Consider the following 17,050-nt stretch of genomic DNA (forward strand, 5'->3'; position numbering starts at 1 on the left):
CGACCAGCAAACGCGGCGAAGCCCCCGGGGAGCGGGCGTCGTCCGGGGCCGCGGCGCCTCGCTTCACGCTGCCGAAGTGCTGCGCGATGGCGCCCGCTTTGTCCAACACGGACGAAGGGAGGATGCTGCCGTTTCCGTCCGCTTCCTTCTCGCCGTCCTCGTCTTCGGAGGACTCGCCGCTGCTTCCGGGTTTGGACCGCGACTCGGGAGTGCCGGGCGGCGGGTCCTCTGTGCGCACGTGGCGGAGGGCGGGTCGGGGGTCCTCCGAGGCGCTCGGCTCAGACGACGGGCCCGACTCGGCGGGGAGGAGGGAAGCCGACGCCGCTTCTTCCGTGGACATCTGCAAAGACGGTGCAGATGCCGGTAAGGACGGCGTTGCTTGACGCGTGCGACGAGAGGAGAAGCGGGTGGGATGACACCAGAGGCGGGGTGACTGCGGTCACACCCATTGACCCCAGTCGGCGTGGAGTCGCCCGCTTTGGGACCCGGCGGACCTTCCTCGGCTGAAACGGGAGCGGCTCCACCTGGGCTCCGACGCCCCCCCTTTGGCATGTCTTTTGTTTTCGTTTTTGCGCCCGGAGTGACGCGCTCGGGTTTCGCCGCAGTCATTCGGACCGCACTCGAAACCCAAGGCGAAGGCTTGCGACTCGCTCCCGCTCGTGCAAAGGCGGACTCCAACCGACCTGCTCGCAGGCTCCCACGTGTCCCGCCGCCGCCGCCGCCGCCTCCTCCTCCTCCTCGTCGTCGTCGTCTTCCCCGAGGCCGCGTTCGTCCTTGGAATTGTTGAGGGAAGCGCCGCTTCTCTCCGTCTCCTTGAACAACTCACACGTTAGTTCATTGGCCGCCGCCGCCGCCGCCACGCAAAGGTGTCAGCGTCACCATCCGTCGAGCGCTACCCTAACAAATCGGCAGAGGTGGATCCCAAGTCTCGGGCGAGTCAAGTCATGGCTGTGATGCAGTCACAACACGGAACATTCGTGACAAGCACATCGCATCACATCGCTTTTTTTTTTTTTTTTTTTTTTTTTTCCCCCCCTACACCACGGTCTGTCCCAAAGCAGTCAAGTTCGCTATTGAGCCCAGCCATCGCTGAGCCACTCGCCGTCGAGTTTCATTCTGCTGTGGATGACTCGCGTCTCCCCAACAATTCCAATTTGACCTTTTTTCTGTCGTCTCCGAGAGCGATTCGTGTGCTTGTTACCTTGGAGGCCACGCCCGCTTGTCCTGCAAACAAGATGACGACAATGAAGATGATGACGACGACCCATAAGATCAATCTCCAATGACTAAACAAGTAAAGGCTTTACCTTGGCACTTGAGGTCGACGCCCTCGTTGACCTCTGAAACAGAAACATCCGCATCGAGTCCCGCGGGCGCCGAGAATTGCTCAAAGTCATCTGCGCGCCCATCCCCTCCACCGCGGCGTGTGCGGCCTTCACCTTGCGGGCGCGGGTGCGGAAAATCGTCTGCCGAACAGGATGGAACTTTCTTCAGCCTGTCGGGGCAGTAGCGATGTCGGTGGGGATCTACGGGGTGGGGGGGCACATGCGCCACGTTAGCTCCACGTGCGACCCTCGCGCACCCAAGACCTGTTCCCAGCCCAACTCACATCTGGAACTCAAGAGCGTGTCTTTGGCCTGCAACGGGACAACGGGACAAGTCGGTCGACATTCCGCTTTCACGTCATCGACACAAAACACGGGACGAGGCGGCACCGACCTTCTGCGGGATGATATCGTGGTGGTTTTCCAGAATGATGCGCTTGATGTGCTGGGCCCACGTCTTCTTCTCTTCCACAGACTTGGCCTAGGAAACCGGGTGTCAGGTGGTCACGTGATGCAGGCGAGCCAACCCCCCCCACACCCCCCACCCCCTTTTACGGCGGGCCCCCCGACCTGCATGGTGTGCGGCTGCTTGGGTTGTTTGTAGTGCGTCACGCTGAAGCTCAAGCTGTCTTTGGTGCTCTCGATCAGCATCAACGCCGAGCACTGACACCACAACGACAACGACGAGGCGGATTCAAGCGGGGGCGCGGCCTCGCACGCGACCTCCGTCGACCGCCCTTGAACATTCCACATCACAAGCGCGTCTCACCGAGATGTGCGACTTGTAGACGTAGTGCTCGCCGCGCCGCTTGGTGATGAGCAGCACGCGCTCCAGCAGGAAGAGCGTCCGCTCGGCTTTGGCCCGGCGGACCTTGAAGGTTCCCTCCAGAACCAGCTCGCCGTACGTGGTCAGGTCCGGACCTTTCCAGTTCAGCAGCAGCGACTGCACCTCCTGCGAGAGCGCCGGCGTTACGGCGGCTCCTTCCGCGCGGGCGCCGGCGCAAAGCCTCCGTCGCGGGAGTCGGCGCTACAAAAGTAACGGGAGGCCGGAGGCGAGAACCGAAGCCTTCCTTCCGAAGGCGTCTTCTCGGGGCCAACGGTCGAAGCGAAACCCGTGCCACCAGAGGGAGCCAAACCGCGCACCTCCCGCACGCTCGGCGCCGCAGAGAAGCCGCGTTTGCTCCGCCGACGAGTTATGAAGGCGTCGCGCGATGCTTTGTGCGTTTGCGGTCAACGTGACAGCGCCGAAGAGAAGACGCGCGGCGGCGAAGGCGTGAAAAGGCAACCTGCAACAGAACGGCGTGCTCGTGTTTGCGCTTCATGTCGTTGATGTACCAGGCCACCCCCGTCATGGTGACGATGGCCTCCTCCACCACCTCGTAGCCTTCCTCCTCGGGGTCAAAGTGCTTGGCGATTTCCTACCCCCGCCCCCCAAAAACAAACAAACAAACAAACAGACAAGCAAGCAAAACTGTTGACGCTGTGTCGTGTTTGTGACAAAATGGCAGCGGGTGGGGAGGCGGCTTCTGGAAGGGAACAAAATGCCGGGCGGGAAAAGACTCGGGCGTCCTGGAGGCCGTGCGGACGCCTGCGTTTTGGGGGGTGGGGGGCCGTCCGGGACATCGTCCTCGTCCTCAGTGAGTATTTGGCACGCGTGCGCTCACCTGCAGCAGCAGGTGGTACTTGAGGATCCGCTGGACGGGTTTGAGCAGGTAGGACCCCAAAGGCAGCGGCCGCTTCAAAGCGGTCTGGCGCTCGCGGAAGAAGACGGCCAGACTTTTGTCCTGCATGCAGTCCGTCAGGGCCGCCACCGAGCTGCAAGGAGCGCTCCGGTCAGCGGCAGACGCGCGGGGGGGGGGTGAGGTCGGGCTGAGGCGCGGACGGCGGCCTTACTTTGGGTAGTTGGTGCAGTACTGCGTGTAGATGTCAAAGTAGGCGCTCTGAAAGCAAATGCGCCACGCGTGGGGTCAGTGGCCCGCGCGGGGCGGAAGGAAAGGCGCGACGAGCGCTCCTCACCTTGAGCACGAAGCACCTGGCCACCTCCACGGCGTCGCGCCGGCACAGGTCCAGATCCTGAAGCAGCTCGCTGCCCGAGCGCAACGACAAACACGTTCCAGCGCGGCAGGATGACACAACGGCCGCCGGCGGCGACGACTCGGTTGGCCGCTCACCTGTTGAACTCGTAAATGTCCTCGATGTTCCCGAAGAGGAAGCAGACCTGCTCCGGGCGGATGCTCAGTTCCGCCTGGTCGATAATGTGCGCCAGGTAGTCCTAGCCGAGCGGCACACACGCGCGCGTTGTGGGGAAACGCCTTTGAAACCTGACCGCCCCCCCGGCCCCTCCTCCCCCATATCACACCGGTGTCTCTCACCTCCACGATCATCCGCAAGTCTCTCACGTACATCCTCTCCGTCTCGATGATCTCCGAGACCACGCGGTCCAGGTAGGTCAGCGCCATGATGGCGGTGGGGTGGCGCGGCGTCCGCTGGCTCCGCCCCTTGCAGTCACATGGATCGGCTCCGCCCTTCTCGAGGCTCGCGTCCGGCCGGCGCGCGGCCCGAGATCGTCCGGACCCCGGGGAAGGCGAGGCGAAGGGGCGGAACGGTACGAGAGAGGAGGCTCACTGGGGCCCCCGCGGGATGTGCGCAACTCTGCGGGAAGATGATTGACAGGAAGACGACATCGTGATATGCGCGGGGGAGGTTACTGGCACGCGAGAGCCGAGGGGGGCTGTCTTCAAATGTTGACCCGCGGTCCGAATACGGGCATCGTCACGCCAGCATTTTTCTCACGGCATCGTCCCTTCCGAAATTTGGAAAGTTGACTTTTTCCCCAACGGCCCGGCGCTTTGCTCTTCTTCCGGAAGCCAGCAGCCCAAAAACGCCCTCCCTTCCAATGTTGCGAGAGCGTAGCTCTGAAAAAAACCTCGGCAACCTGAAGTGACACTCGCACCCGAAACGCGAATCGTCCCACCAAACACATCCTCGCCCCTCGCAACTGGCAAGAAAGGTGAACCGAGAGCCCGCTACCATGTTGCTCCACGGCTGACAATGAGCAAAAAACAAACAAAAAAAAAAAACGCCTGTTGTTTTGAGGGACGCCAGAGTTTGCCTAAATTGGCCTGCGAATTTTGGTGCGTGTGGAGTGGACAGTTTTGATTTCTTCGTGCTCATGCGTCGTTGTCCTCCAGCAGAATCAAAAGAGTTTCTATGACGGTTCAGACGGATAGACAGGATCTTTTTCACTCAAAGCAAAACGTTCTACATGCCAAACCGCGCATACATTTTTTTTTTTTAACACACGCGTATGTCATTTGTGAGCAGGTTGGACTCCACGCCGCTGGCGAGCGCGGACATAAAGGAGCTCGGTGAGATGTAAGCTCCTTAAAGCGTCGGCGGGTTTCCGTGGCGATGAAGAGTCTGCCCCACCCAATGTCGAGCGAGTGACGGCCAAACGTCACCATGGAGCACCCGTCGAGCTCCAGACGCGATGCGGGTGCAGGCGGGAACGACATATGGCGCACACGCGTGTCACACGCGCACATCAGGAGTGAGGAAAATGAGCGGGACGGCAACATTCGTCGCTTTTCTTACCTGGAGGGCGGTCGGAGAGACGAGCGGGAAGCAGACCAAGACTAAGCGGCAGCCCGACGCTGATCCAATTGGACGGCGCGCGTCTCGGGACGCCACCTGCCCCCCGGCCGCTTCCTGGCTAATCCGCTTTGATCCGCCCTTTGCCGCCACCTGGACACCGAGCAATCACTTGCAAAAGTTTCTCTGGTTGTGCGTGGAGCGTTTGAAACTCACCTTCAACATCGACGCAAGTCGGCGTGTGCGCGTGGAAGCATCGTCAGCAGGTGGCCATGCAGACACTGCAAGAGTGACAGAAAGGCATCTGACTGGACCTCCTTGGAAATTCCACCTGCCCCCTCCAAAAAAAATTGCCATTCAGCCACAAAGTTGATTTTGCCCCCCCCCACCCACACACACGCACACACAGAGGCATCCATTGTGCATTGTCTCAAAACCTTCGCCGCCACCCACCCGCCTGCCCGTCATTCCACAACCACAACAGCAAACACGACGACGCCGCCGCCGATGACAGCGCAACCATCATTTGAATGCCATGAAATGTGTTGAGAAGGCACCCAAGCGGTTGGGAACTTTGAGGCCGCCCAGCGGTCGGCCGGATGCGGTTGCCATGGTTCATGGGAGTACCGTCTGTGTTTCCATGGAAGTCGCGGCACACGGATGAACTTTCTCACTCGTCATCAAGTCGACTGACGAACCACCAATGCCGACGTCATCAGGCACCGTTTTTTACAAAGGAAGGCCCAATTGGGACATTTTCACTGTCAGACATGTTCCAAAACGCGCCTCTTTTTCTTCTTCGAGTGCGTGGGGCCACACCTTGTGGAAACTTTTGCGTGACAAGTTGCAACTTGAACTTCTGACGAGAGGAAGCAAAATGACACGAGCTCAACACTTCCTGACTTCCGTGTTGACTGACAGCAAACTTCGTCGACAACGACAATTACTTTTGGCACATTTACCTCGTTATTGAGATTTGTGTTATTACGCTCACTTTGGAGACGAACTGTGGGTTTAAGACTCACCTTGGCGGAGGTTACAAAGGAAGCTCAAGTCGGCGAAGTCGCCCCAAATTGCCCGGCTTAGATTTGTTCACGTCGAAGGACTTCAAGGGGTGGCGCCGCCCCTATGCTTGCGCATGCGCACTTTAAAAAAAAAAAAAAATCCTTGCGGTACACAAGCAGGGCTATTTCACATCCTTGTCGTTAGAGGGCAGTGCAGCAGGCTTGCAACAAGAGGAACAGACTTCGCCACAACCAAAGAACAAGAAGACATTCCCAGCTCCAGCAACAGTCGAGCCGGGTTTGACCTCACCAAGATGGCTGCACATACGCGCGTGTGTGTGCGCCAAGACAGTGCAGCCGAGTTAATTGTTATTCTGTCATCTACCGCGAGAGGGAGCCCTCGCAGCGGAGCGCACTGGGAACCATTGCGTGGTCCGGTCTGAAATAAAATCAGATGCCATCCACGTCCAATGATGATTGTGATCAATCACTAGTTTCGACCATTTTCTCTTTATTTTCATCCTTATCCATCCTCTTCTATGCCCAGTAATAATCAATACAGACAGACACACACGAGCGCGCGCGTATGTGTGTATTGTGTTGTAGTTTTCCACGGTGGCTGAACAAACCATCAGACCACGTCTCGACTTGGAAGTTTCTTTATTGAAAGTGGTGCTGAAGTGGCAGGCTGACCTTTCATTTCTTTCGCTCCGCTTAGTAATAAAGGAAGACATTCACTTGACTGGAAGCAGTGCGTTTCTTGAAATTCTATTCAGTTGAGCGCCTTTCTCGAAAAAGCGCTTGCGCTGTGCCGCGACGAGCGGAGCATCTGCGGCCAAAGCCACGCGTGGCTATTTACATGACGTCGTTCCTCATCGTCGCCACGGGCTCCTTCCTTCCACGAGCATCTCAACCCGGAAGGAAATCGGCACGGACCTTTGATCAGGACGCGTCCATGTGGGCCAGCTGTAGCCGCGGGTGTTCTAACGGTTCGGTGGTACTGTTATAGACGAGCGTGTCCTGCTCCGACGCCGGCCGGTGGGCGGCGCCCGCATCCGCGCGGCCACCCGAGCGTTCCTTGCGCTTCTTCAGGAAGCAGTAGGCCAGGACGGCCAGCAAGGTCAACACGGCCACCGACAGGATCACCGCCAGCGCCACGGAACCTGCCGACGCAGCGCAGCCGGGTCAGCGCGCGCGCTCGCGTCCCGCGGTCCCCGTTAGCTTCCCGCTCACCTGAATTGCTTCCTTCCTCTTCCTTGTCCTCGAAGCGTTCAAATGTTCCTCTGGCGAACACGTCGCGCTCTGCAATGGGAGTTGACATCATCAGCATCGTGCCTGCCTGCCGGGCTACCCGACTGCCTGCCTGCGCGTGTGCACGGGCGGGGGGGCTGGCGTACCTGTTACACCGTGACAGGAGGCGTCGCACTGGGTCTCCTGGGCAAAGTTGTTGTCGTTTCCGTGGCAACCGCCGTAGGTGAAGCGCTGGCAGCGTGTGTTGAGCGGGTTGTAGTACCAGCGCGTGAGGCTGGCGCGGCACGGACCCGTTTGGGGCGGCTCCGTGCAGCGCGCTGGTGGCGGGCCCGTGGCTTATTAGCGGCACACTAACACACACACACAAACGGTCACACAAGGGGGCGGTCTCACCTTTTCTTTGGTTGACGTCGATCTCCAGAAGCCGCGTGAACGTCTCATTGACTGAAGAAGAAAAAGAGGAACTCGAGCAACCGGATCACTGGCTACTTGCATGTATGTGCGTGCGCGCATTACGTTGGCCGCAGTGCTTCTCGTCGGCGGCGTCACCGCATTGCGTGACCCCGTCACACTCCAAAGTGGCGTCCAGGCAGCAGAGGTCGCCGCAACTCAGTTGGCCGGGAACACACGCGGAGCCGCACACCTCTGAACACACGCGCACACTCAACGGGGCGTCCGGGTGACGCGAAGAGGAGCATTGTGTGACTGACCGCCAGCGGGCAGAGCGATGCGCTGCAGTTCTGAAGACGTCACTGCCGAGGAGCAAGCACAACACCTTAGCGCGTGCACGCGTGAGCGCGCGCGAGCGTGCGCGGCTCTTACCTGCGACTCCGCCGCAGGCCTTGACGCAGTCGTCGCGGGACAGGAAATTGTTCAGGTTCCCTTTGCATCCTCCGAAGACGAAGGCTTGACATCGCTGCTCGACGGCGTCGTAGCGCCAGCGAGGAAAAGCGGCGCGGCACGGTCCCACCTTGGCCTCCGCCAAGCAGTAACCTCCAACACAAGGCGCAGCACAAAGTTTGGTCTCGCTCTCGCACACGCACCCCGAAACGGGAGTGACGGGGCGGCGGCTGCTGCGAATGGTTAGTTGAAATCAAAGGTGACCCCCGCCGCCCCCCCCAAACCGAATGGTGCGGCTCACTCCCGACGGCTACTCACGGGCGGACATCTCGGCGCTGAGGACGAGCACTTGCACACTGGCGGCGTGCGAGCGCTCATTGGAGTCGGTGACGGTGAGGCGGAAGCGGTAGCGTCCCGCCGCCAGGTTGGACACTCGCACCTGCTCGGCCAGCTCCGTCTCCTGCAACGAGACGCCGCGCCGATGACATCGTCTGCGCCTGCGCGCGCTCCCAAAAGGTGAAAGCCACGCCTTTAGGCGTGGCCTTCCGTTGTGCTCAATGACTCTTGATGGGTCACAACACACTCGCCGAGATTTCAGCCAATGGATGAGCCAAATGGGCCTTTTGCATACGTCGAAAAAGTCTTGGGTTGGAGCTCCTGAAAAGCGGCACCAAAGCCCGCCCGTCTTTGGTGCCGGTTTGCGGCCTCACCTCCAGGACGACGACGGCCTCGCCGCTCTGCAGGGTCCAGTCGTAGCGGACGACGTGGGCGTCGCCGAGCGCCAAACTCTGGATGCCGTCCAGCGTGACGGTGGCGCCGGGCTGCACCACCACATCCTGCCCTGCGATGGCGATGGGCGGCGCCGGCTCATCTGCGGAAGCACGACTTCATTGGCTGCGGTCGGGGCCGGGGCTGCCCCTCACGCCCCAACCCCTCCCCAAAATTAAATAATCATCAATCGGCCTCTGTACGTTGACCCCGACGAGATGTCTGCACCCCCGCGGATGCTCGCAACCTGCTCTGTCACCGAGAAGTTAGTGCTTGTCATCCCATCCGCAGTCTGGGCTTCATGAAATAAAACGTTTGCTTGCTCTGGTGTGGAAAAACATGCAAAGATTGACATTGATTGCAAAAAAAAGCTTCCATTCTTCTCCAATTTGTTGTCACGCGTGATCTATATTGTCCATGGGAAAATGGGCTGCCGGCTGCTCTCTTCTGGTTTAAACAACGGACTGCAAGTGTTGCCTCAGAGGCAATAAATCCATTTTTACATTGCATTAAATCGCCCCATGTTTGCTATTGTTCTCTCTCTCTGTCTCTCCTTCTTTTGCACCACCCCAAAAACGCGATTGTGGACCAGAAATTGCAATGTGACGTGTGTGTGGTTCCAGCCCGAAAGTTGGCAACACTGCCAAATGGTAGTCGGTGTGAACAGCCACCGGAAAGAGATTTTTTTTTGGGGGGGCCTGAAGCCGAGGCCCGTGAAATGGGGCCAGGTGTGTGGCGACACCCCGACACGTTCATCGAGGACAATCGCGCAAGCGCATTCTCGTCGTCGACGCGTTACTTCCGCCCTTTTGTTCATCCCCCACCCGCGTCGGGCGTGAGAAAAGCGCGGCCTCGCGCAACCCCACCTGCGTCCTGCGGGCCTTGCAGGTACTTCCGGTACTCCGAGTCCCTGATGACGCTTCGGTATCCGGGCCGGCGGACGAAGCGGCACGCGAACTTGTTTCTGGGCGCGCAGTCGAAGAGCGCGCAGGTCAAGTTGGCGTCGGCCTGCGCGACGTTGCACCGCCGCAGCTCGCAGCAGGCGGCCCGACACTCGGCCATGGAGGCCGCGCGCACGACGGCCACGAGAACCGCGCCCTCCTTGACGGCGTCCTCCAAGTCCACCACGAAGTTTTCCTGGCCGGGGCGGAAACTTCCCGCGCAGGCCGAGTCCTCCGCGCGGGCGCCGCCGAGAGGGCGCGCCGCGAGCACAAACAACAGCAAGAAGCAGCGGAAGGGAGGCCGGGCCCACATGTTGCGCTTGTCGCGTCTGACTCCAGTCCCAGGCCGGCCGAGGCGCGGCGCCGCTCTTCTCGCTTTCTTCTGGCACCTGCAGCGTGAAGGGAAGGGTGGGAAAAAAAAAAAAAACAGACGCCGGCCCCGCCCGTTTCGCCGACGTCACGCAGGTGACTCACCCGCACCCGCGACTTGTTTTTCCTCCGTCCCTTCACGTTGGCGGTTGCCGGCTTCCATCGGCCAATGTCGACATGAGTCTGGAAAAAAACATTTGGACAGACAAAGACTGGTCGCCAGTCGCCGGAGGACAATTCGGTATCTTCAACGAAGCGCGCTCACGGAACGCAAACCCGACGCTCCGATGACGACGGCGCCTTCGCCGACGAGTCGAGTCGCTTTCCAGGCGGTGAAAAACGCCGCCGCGGTCTCTCCGCGCGGCACCGTATCGACTTTCTTGTGCGCACGCGCGCCTTGGCCGCGAGGGGGCAGCAGACGACACTCATGCGAGACGCCCAATTAATTCTCCTCCGCCGACTTGCTCAGCTGCAAGTCATTTTTGGTCAAAGACTGCAACGCCTGGGTGCTTGGTTCGATTGTCGGTCCGGACGTGTTCCTGCACCATTTCTTTGTCGATGGGTTCGAAACGTTGCGACGACGACGTCAGCACGCCCGTGGCGTTTGTTGGGACTTCAGCCGAGTCAAGTGCCGCCGTCTGCCCCTCCCAGCTCGAATTAGATGAGTCAACCAAGTTCTTTTTTTTTCCCCCATAAAGCTTGAAGGTTTTTTGTTTTCACTGATTCCAAATCTGTCTTTGCTTTTCATCATTATCATCTCAATAGTAAAGAGGTAGTCACATTTCCAAATGGAGGGTTAGCTCGAGCAACATCACAGCTGTCAAATCCAAATTGCACAATCTAAAATGGGTCAACTTTAAAAAGAAAAAATGAAAATCTCTGAAACCCCCCCATTTTTTTTTTTAAATCGGGGTCAACAATGCGTCGAGGGACAAATAAAGCCATCTCCAAGTCAAATTAGCCGTGGGCCAGCGTTAGCGCACGCAAGGCAAAGCAAAAACGGCCTCGCAGTCAAAGACCGGTTTGTATGTCGAATCGTCTGCGTCACCAGCAAAGCCTCTTGAGCGTTTTTCCCTTCAGGACACAAAGCAAGCGTGAGAGCACGTTCCAAGTTTTATTGAGCAAGTTGACGTTTGTTCAGTGTGTGGAGAACTTGGGCAGCTGGTTTCCCAGGATGACGCGTCTGTCCACGCCTTCCTCGGAGATGGTGGCCAGACGGATGACGCCGCCGCTCGAGCCGTCTCGCTCCATGGCCAGCGCCAAGGCTGACGGCGGGAAAAAGCCCGTTAGCGTGCCGCCACTCTTGCCGAGTTTGCCATTTTTCGTTGTATTTTTTTTTTTTACCTGCAGTGGTCAGCTCCAAACATTGCTCTTTGTTCAGTCCCACCTTGTAGTTGGAGTCCATGAAGCCATAAATGTACGAGCTCCCGCTGCCGCCCACCGACACGGGCTGCCTCACCAGCATCCCGCCGATGGGGACGCAGTACACCTGACGTGCCCACAAACACACGCACGGATGTCAGGGGTGGGGGGGGAGGCCAAGGCTGCAACTGACCTTACTTTGAATCATCAATTTATCCCTCAATTATTTTATCGATTAATCTAGTGGTTCTCAAACTTTTGACAAGCATGTCGCATCTCAGGGGGGGAGCTTTCCAAATAACACAACAAAGACCAACATTAAAATACACAAACACGGTCGGCCGCCATGGTCACTTCAAATAAGGCAGAGGTTAACTTCCGAAAAGGTACCGCCGGGTCGCCTGCAACCTTACCTGTCCGCCCTTCCTGCGGTCCCAGCCGGCCACCAGGATGCCGGCGGTCAGCTCCTCTCTGTAGCGGTAGCAGCTGGCCTTGAACAGATTGGCGGCCGTCTCCACCAACGGCGGCTCGTCCAGCTCGATGCTGGGGGCGGAACCAGGCGGGAGGGACACACACACACACACACAAAAAACCTTTTCAAGCAAATTCACTTCAAAAAAACCGGCCAATCATCAGCGACATCCAACCTGTCGCACGGCTCTCCTAAGGGACGATAGGATACGGATCTCGATACGCGGTGCCATTCAAGGGCGACGTTGCATTTTAAAATGTGACAGACAAGATGGCCGCGCCCGTGTCTGTTTGGCTCGCAATCGTTTGGCCAAACGTGGCGTCAAAATCGGGCGGCTCGGCTCTTCGGCTTGGCGACCTCGCTAAACCGATCGCCCGTTTGCTCTCCGGTCGGTCAACGCGCAAGCGCTCGGCCGCCATCCTTGCGCTAAACACTGAACCAAGCAACGGCCATTCCCACCTGTGGAAACCCAGCTGATAGGTGACCACGTCAGCGATGGCCTGCGTGTCGGCGGCTGAGCCGGATCTGCGACGGAAGAAGGAACATGAGAGGAAAGTGAAGGCCAGAAGGAGGGGCGGAGCCTTGCCGCGGAACGGAAAGCGCCCGTCGACTGACCTGCAGCAGAAGATGCGATCGTGGATGGGCGTCAGTTTGTCCGTCACTCTGTTGGCGATGTACGCCCTGATAGACAACACGCATGACACGGTTGGAGGTTTTGGATGCGAGCCAGAGCACACTGAAAATACACAACAAGATGAAGAAGATAGTCACCCGGTGGTGGTACGGGAGTCGGCGCCGATGACCACCCCGCCGTCATACTCCACCGCCATGATGGTGGTCTGCCACACAAGTCAGGGGACAGGAAGAGAAGAACACAAACTTTTTAGCGACAAAACTGTAAGAGTACGAAGCACAAAAGAGACAGGGGTACAACTGCATTTTCACTCTGAAGTCCCTACTTGAGTTTGGATGGTGTGACAAGTCATTTGTTTCGGAGAAGGGAGTTGTTTTCGAAAACGTACGGACCGAACAGATCCGGGGAGATCTGTAAGTTCCAATGTGTAAATGAAAACAGATTGAAAATTTTGTTCGGAAGTTTCGGATTGTCACGATTTGCACCAAGACAATCGCCAACGACAAACAGCCCTGCCCCAACCTATCCTAAGAGTTGAAAAGGTTGATCGAAAGGAGTTTTGCTCTTCGCTCCATCGGGCTCTGAGCACAACATTTGCTGTCTCATCCAACCGCTGCGCACTATGAAACCTCCTCCACGAGCACGCAATCGCGTTTTTGAATTCAGTGGGCAGCTATGACAGATACTGACCCCGGTGCTGACTTCTTTGCCGGTCCAGTCTGGTACTTCTTGATTTTGTGAGAAAACATTTGGATCGAAACGGCGCTTCATGGTCGCTGTTGCCGCCATCTTACTTCCTCCGCTTCTTCTTCTTCTTCTTCTTCTTCTTCTTCACATCATAGTCGCTGTTGCCGCCATCTTAGTTCCTCCGCTTCTTCTTCTTCTTCTTCTTCCGCAAAACGAACCAACCACAATCCACCAGCATCATCATGTTGTCTTCTAGCCAATCGTGTTGAGTGACGTCATCAACAAGGGACGTCGTCGAGCGATTACCGTAGTGACAAATGAGGACATGAAATTTACAGGGAACTTGGATCCAAATATGAATCGATCTCAGGTTACGCCTAACCAGGCTTAACCTGAGTTGCGAACAAAGGCGGAAGGACTGTCGCGTCTTGCGTCTCAGGTTACGCCTAACCAGGTTTAACCTGAGTTTAATTAACTCTTGCTTTAAAACATGTTGCGAACAAAGGCGGAAGGACTGTCGCGTCTTGCGGATGCAGCAATCTGTTTGTGAATCAGAAAATGTGTCATATCAGTAAAATGCTTTTTGACTTCTTCTGGAGAAACAAGACTCCACGGTGTGAAAAGGTCTCTTGGAATGGCTACTGATGAAACGAGTGGATTGAACTTGCTCCATGTTTCTACCCTCAATAAAACATTTGAATTCAATTGGATCAAACAACTTTGGGGTGATCTCTCATCTATTTGGAACTTGAACAAGAAAACGACTTGCGTGGGCAAAGTTGGCATTGGATGCCGGGGGGAGTCGCGTCCCAACCACGAAGTGAAGATTTGTGTTCACATTTTGAATGTCGTAAAATGTCCTTCCCGATCATTAACAGTCCTTTCAGGACATTTGCAGCCCTGAAGTTTGCAAGGGACTTCCCCAGCCCTCGCCTTTTCGTAGGTTCGGAACCGTGCGTTTCTCCCCAATCCAAGGAAGAAAGAGACGTGTAACCGGGACACCCACCGCGCTACACCCGGCGACTGTCGTTTAATCCCGTACCCCCGCCCAGAATCCGGGGCCGCTGTGTTTCCGGGACATTTGCCGTTTCTTCCCGTTGAGCACATTGTCGCCGATGACGCGCAAATGACAACATCAGGTGAAAGGCGGCGCGTTTCGTTTCGGGAGTTCCAGTTCAGGGTTTGGTTCGGCCACGCGTCGACCATTTCCGGGTGCCGGCGAACGCAGCCTCCCCCGACCTGCTCGGTCATCGATTGTTCGTCTCGGGAGCGGACGCCGCACCGGCGCCGAGCTCCTCCGAATCTTCCGAAGGCGACGCGAATGGCCAGCCACGACGACTCGTGTCCCTTTTGCCAGATAGCCAAGGGCCAAAGTGACACCGAAATCCTCCAGAGCGTAAGACGACGTTCTCCGTTCGAGGCTTGGCCTGCGTTCGCTCGACTCGGTTTTGTGTCTTGAAGGACGAGGAGCTGGTGTGCTTCCGGGACGTCAAGCCGGCTGCTGAGCATCATTACCTGGTCATCCCCAGGACGTACATTGGCAACTGCGACGATCTGCGTGCGCAACACATTCCCATGGGTCGGTGGGCGTAAAGCCGCCTTGGGTTTTCCACGAAAACAATTTGGGAGTGGCCACCGAGGATTCGAGTTAGCGGGGCTACTTTCATTAACTCCGTTCCGATCGTTCCTTGACGAACTCATTTGTTTCCGATTTCACCGTGTGAAAATTAGTTGAAAAGCCATCATTCATCATTACCAGGCCCCCCCTCGCCCCTTCAAAAAACAGGACATAACAGTGCACTTTATTTTTCGTGTACTTTATTTTTGGCTTTAGTTTTTTTTTTTATCTGCTATTCAGAGTCATTTTGTGTGTTATTCGATAATCGTTTTGTTAGGAATTCATTCGCCCCCAAAATGACACTAATACTCACCATAGCAGAAAAAAAAAATCCTTAAAACAATTTCAATTTTCTAAAAACGAAAAAAATATTCAGAACAAAAACTTATTCGGGAAAATGTCTGAAAAAAATCATTTCTAAAAACAAAAGAAAAACATTTTAGGGGGAGGGAAACAATTTTGAAAAAAAATTCTGAAAAACAGAAGAAATACGCGGGGGGGGGACGAGGGATGCTTTGTGACTGCAATGTGATGTGGTTTGTTACTAGTGGAGCGAATGGCCGAGATGGGAAGGGGCGTGTTGGTGAAAAATAAAGTGCGTGACCCGAAGGACATCAGGTAAAGCGCATTCGTTAAGTCGCAATCTCGCGACGGAGTGGAAATGATGTTGTAAAATGCGGGCGGCCCACTTCAGGCTGGGCTTCCACGTGCCTCCGTTTTGCTCCGTGCCGCACCTGCACCTGCACGCCCTGGCGCCGGCCAGCAAGATGAGCGAACTAACGCAGCGGAAATACGGCTCGGTGTCCCACTGGTTCATCACGGTGAGCGAGCGAGCGCCGCAGTTCGGGGACCGAGCGAACGGGGAGGGGGGGGCGCTCTCTCGCCACTACACACGGCGCCTCTCTCGTCTTTGCAGGTCGACGACGCGCTGACTCGGCTCAGGACGCGAGGCAGAATCCGCTGACGTTCTGTCCCCTCTGGTGTCATTGAAATGGAAATGCACACGTCGCGCTGAGCTCCATTCGGGGGACGATTTCTGGAAAAGACAAGTTCGCAAAGTCATTTGAACGGCACGACTGTTATATAAATGTGTGCTCAATGGATGTTGGGTTTTTTTTTTTTAGATGTTATATAGCAGGTGGCAGCCCACAGCTGCACTTTTGGGGAATCCATCGGCTGTAAATGTAAGCTTATATTATTAATGATCATTTTATGTTCGAGCATCATATTATTTCATGTTAAGAATACCTAAATTCTGTTGTTGAATAATTGCTTAGACATGTTTTTATGTTGAGCGGTTCTGATTGGCTGTTGAAGTAAGAGAAGCAGGAAGTGACTTTAGTGACGAGAGTTGTGTTCTCGAACGTACTGCGGTGCAGACGTCCCCCCCCTTTTAATAAAACTGCATTTAAAGGACTCCATCTCTCCTTTTGCCGTTCGTAAAGTCGAGCTATCCACTCAAAACAACGAAGCCCCCAACTTACATAAACGACAGCCACCCTGCTGTTGCCTTCGCGGCATCTCGGGACCGTAGGAAATGACACAACTCGCCCGCCCCAATCACGGTCGCTACAGTATGCGAGTTCCGAACGCATTAAGCGGCGTTACAAAGAAAACGGGCGCCGCCGCGTTAGTCACGAGCCCTCGGCGTGACGTCATCAGCACGCAAAAGCGTAAGGGTGCTCTGATGTCCCTGATGACAAACGCATCTTGGGGCTTTGCAAAGAATGACAGCACGTCGGTCATTTGGGGTGCATGGAGCGGAGGAGGCGGACGCCGCATCTACAATACGCCAGCCGACAGGAGCATCTTCTCACTCAGATCAGCGGCGAGCCGACTCCCAAAATGCCCAGCAAACAGAAGCTGAGGAAACGCCGAAACGTACAGAAACACCGAACGCCCTACCAGAGGTCCGAGCGACCGCCGACACCCAAGCGCGATGAAAAGGAGGAGCGGGAAGTGGAACCCGGGCAGGTGGCGACGGTCCAGAAGATGGGCTGTCTCACGGCGTCCCTTCAGCAGGTCAAAAGTGACGCCGAACACCAGAAGGACGCGGAGCGTGCAGAAAACTCCGCGCTCCAGAAGGCCACGGCGGACCACGCGGAAGCGACCGCACCCCGGGAGACCCGAGCGCAAGATCTTGACACGGCCGCAACTTCCCTAGTGGACGAGACCATCCCGGCGCTCC

At 56.7% G+C, this 17,050-nt stretch overlaps 4 protein-coding genes across 5 annotated transcripts in view; 1 reads left to right on the forward strand and 3 right to left on the reverse strand.

Moving 5' to 3' along the window:
• The window catches only part of LOC109524882 (pleckstrin homology domain-containing family G member 3-like), an 8,397-nt gene extending 2,325 nt beyond the window's left edge, over nt 1–6,072 (reverse strand). Inside the window, 19 exon segments of the mRNA XM_019885008.1 lie at nt 1–4; nt 7–340; nt 684–812; nt 1,202–1,224; nt 1,308–1,340; nt 1,440–1,526; nt 1,610–1,637; nt 1,720–1,806; nt 1,896–1,988; nt 2,095–2,277; nt 2,612–2,743; nt 2,990–3,140; nt 3,219–3,265; nt 3,342–3,411; nt 3,497–3,597; nt 3,698–3,977; nt 4,920–5,069; nt 5,133–5,197; nt 5,942–6,072. The exon segment at nt 1–4 is cut by the window's left edge and continues 356 nt beyond it. Of these exon segments, the coding sequence (XP_019740567.1) occupies nt 1–4; nt 7–340; nt 684–812; nt 1,202–1,224; nt 1,308–1,340; nt 1,440–1,526; nt 1,610–1,637; nt 1,720–1,806; nt 1,896–1,988; nt 2,095–2,277; nt 2,612–2,743; nt 2,990–3,140; nt 3,219–3,265; nt 3,342–3,411; nt 3,497–3,597; nt 3,698–3,784 (1,589 nt within the window). The 5' untranslated portion in view covers nt 3,785–3,977; nt 4,920–5,069; nt 5,133–5,197; nt 5,942–6,072.
• Nucleotides 6,073–6,563: 491 nt separating this feature from the next.
• On the reverse strand, nt 6,564–10,115 carry LOC109524883 (kunitz-type protease inhibitor 1-like). Of its 2 annotated transcripts, none has more exons than XM_019885011.1 (10): nt 9,646–10,115; nt 8,722–8,882; nt 8,330–8,468; nt 7,994–8,164; nt 7,882–7,923; nt 7,688–7,816; nt 7,565–7,615; nt 7,318–7,488; nt 7,154–7,222; nt 6,564–7,083 (listed from the first exon to the last, which is right to left on the reverse strand). In XM_019885011.1, the coding sequence occupies exons 1-10, from the start codon at nt 10,031–10,033 to the stop codon at nt 6,863–6,865; spliced, it is 1,542 nt and encodes a 513-aa protein (XP_019740570.1). In that variant the 5' UTR covers nt 10,034–10,115; the 3' UTR covers nt 6,564–6,862. The 2 variants fall into 2 exon arrangements, with proteins under 2 accessions (XP_019740570.1, XP_019740569.1); XM_019885010.1 differs by having other exon boundaries at nt 8,330–8,471.
• Nucleotides 10,116–11,184: 1,069 nt separating this feature from the next.
• psmb6 (proteasome 20S subunit beta 6) lies at nt 11,185–13,391 on the reverse strand. The gene is made up of 7 exons (XM_019885012.1): nt 13,248–13,391; nt 12,695–12,762; nt 12,539–12,604; nt 12,383–12,448; nt 11,865–11,994; nt 11,434–11,578; nt 11,185–11,354 (listed from the first exon to the last, which is right to left on the reverse strand). The coding sequence occupies exons 1-7, from the start codon at nt 13,344–13,346 to the stop codon at nt 11,227–11,229; spliced, it is 702 nt and encodes a 233-aa protein (XP_019740571.1). The 5' UTR covers nt 13,347–13,391; the 3' UTR covers nt 11,185–11,226.
• Nucleotides 13,392–14,349: 958 nt separating this feature from the next.
• On the forward strand, nt 14,350–16,275 carry LOC109524885 (histidine triad nucleotide-binding protein 3-like). Its single transcript, XM_019885013.1, has 5 exons — nt 14,350–14,640; nt 14,706–14,823; nt 15,411–15,480; nt 15,557–15,683; nt 15,779–16,275. The coding sequence occupies exons 1-5, from the start codon at nt 14,371–14,373 to the stop codon at nt 15,824–15,826; spliced, it is 633 nt and encodes a 210-aa protein (XP_019740572.1). The 5' UTR covers nt 14,350–14,370; the 3' UTR covers nt 15,827–16,275.
• Nucleotides 16,276–17,050: the final 775 nt, after the last annotated feature.

Source organism: Hippocampus comes, unplaced genomic scaffold, assembly GCF_001891065.2.
Source record: "Hippocampus comes isolate QL1 unplaced genomic scaffold, H_comes_QL1_v1.1 scaffold144, whole genome shotgun sequence".
Lineage (NCBI taxonomy): Eukaryota > Metazoa > Chordata > Actinopteri > Syngnathiformes > Syngnathidae > Hippocampus > Hippocampus comes.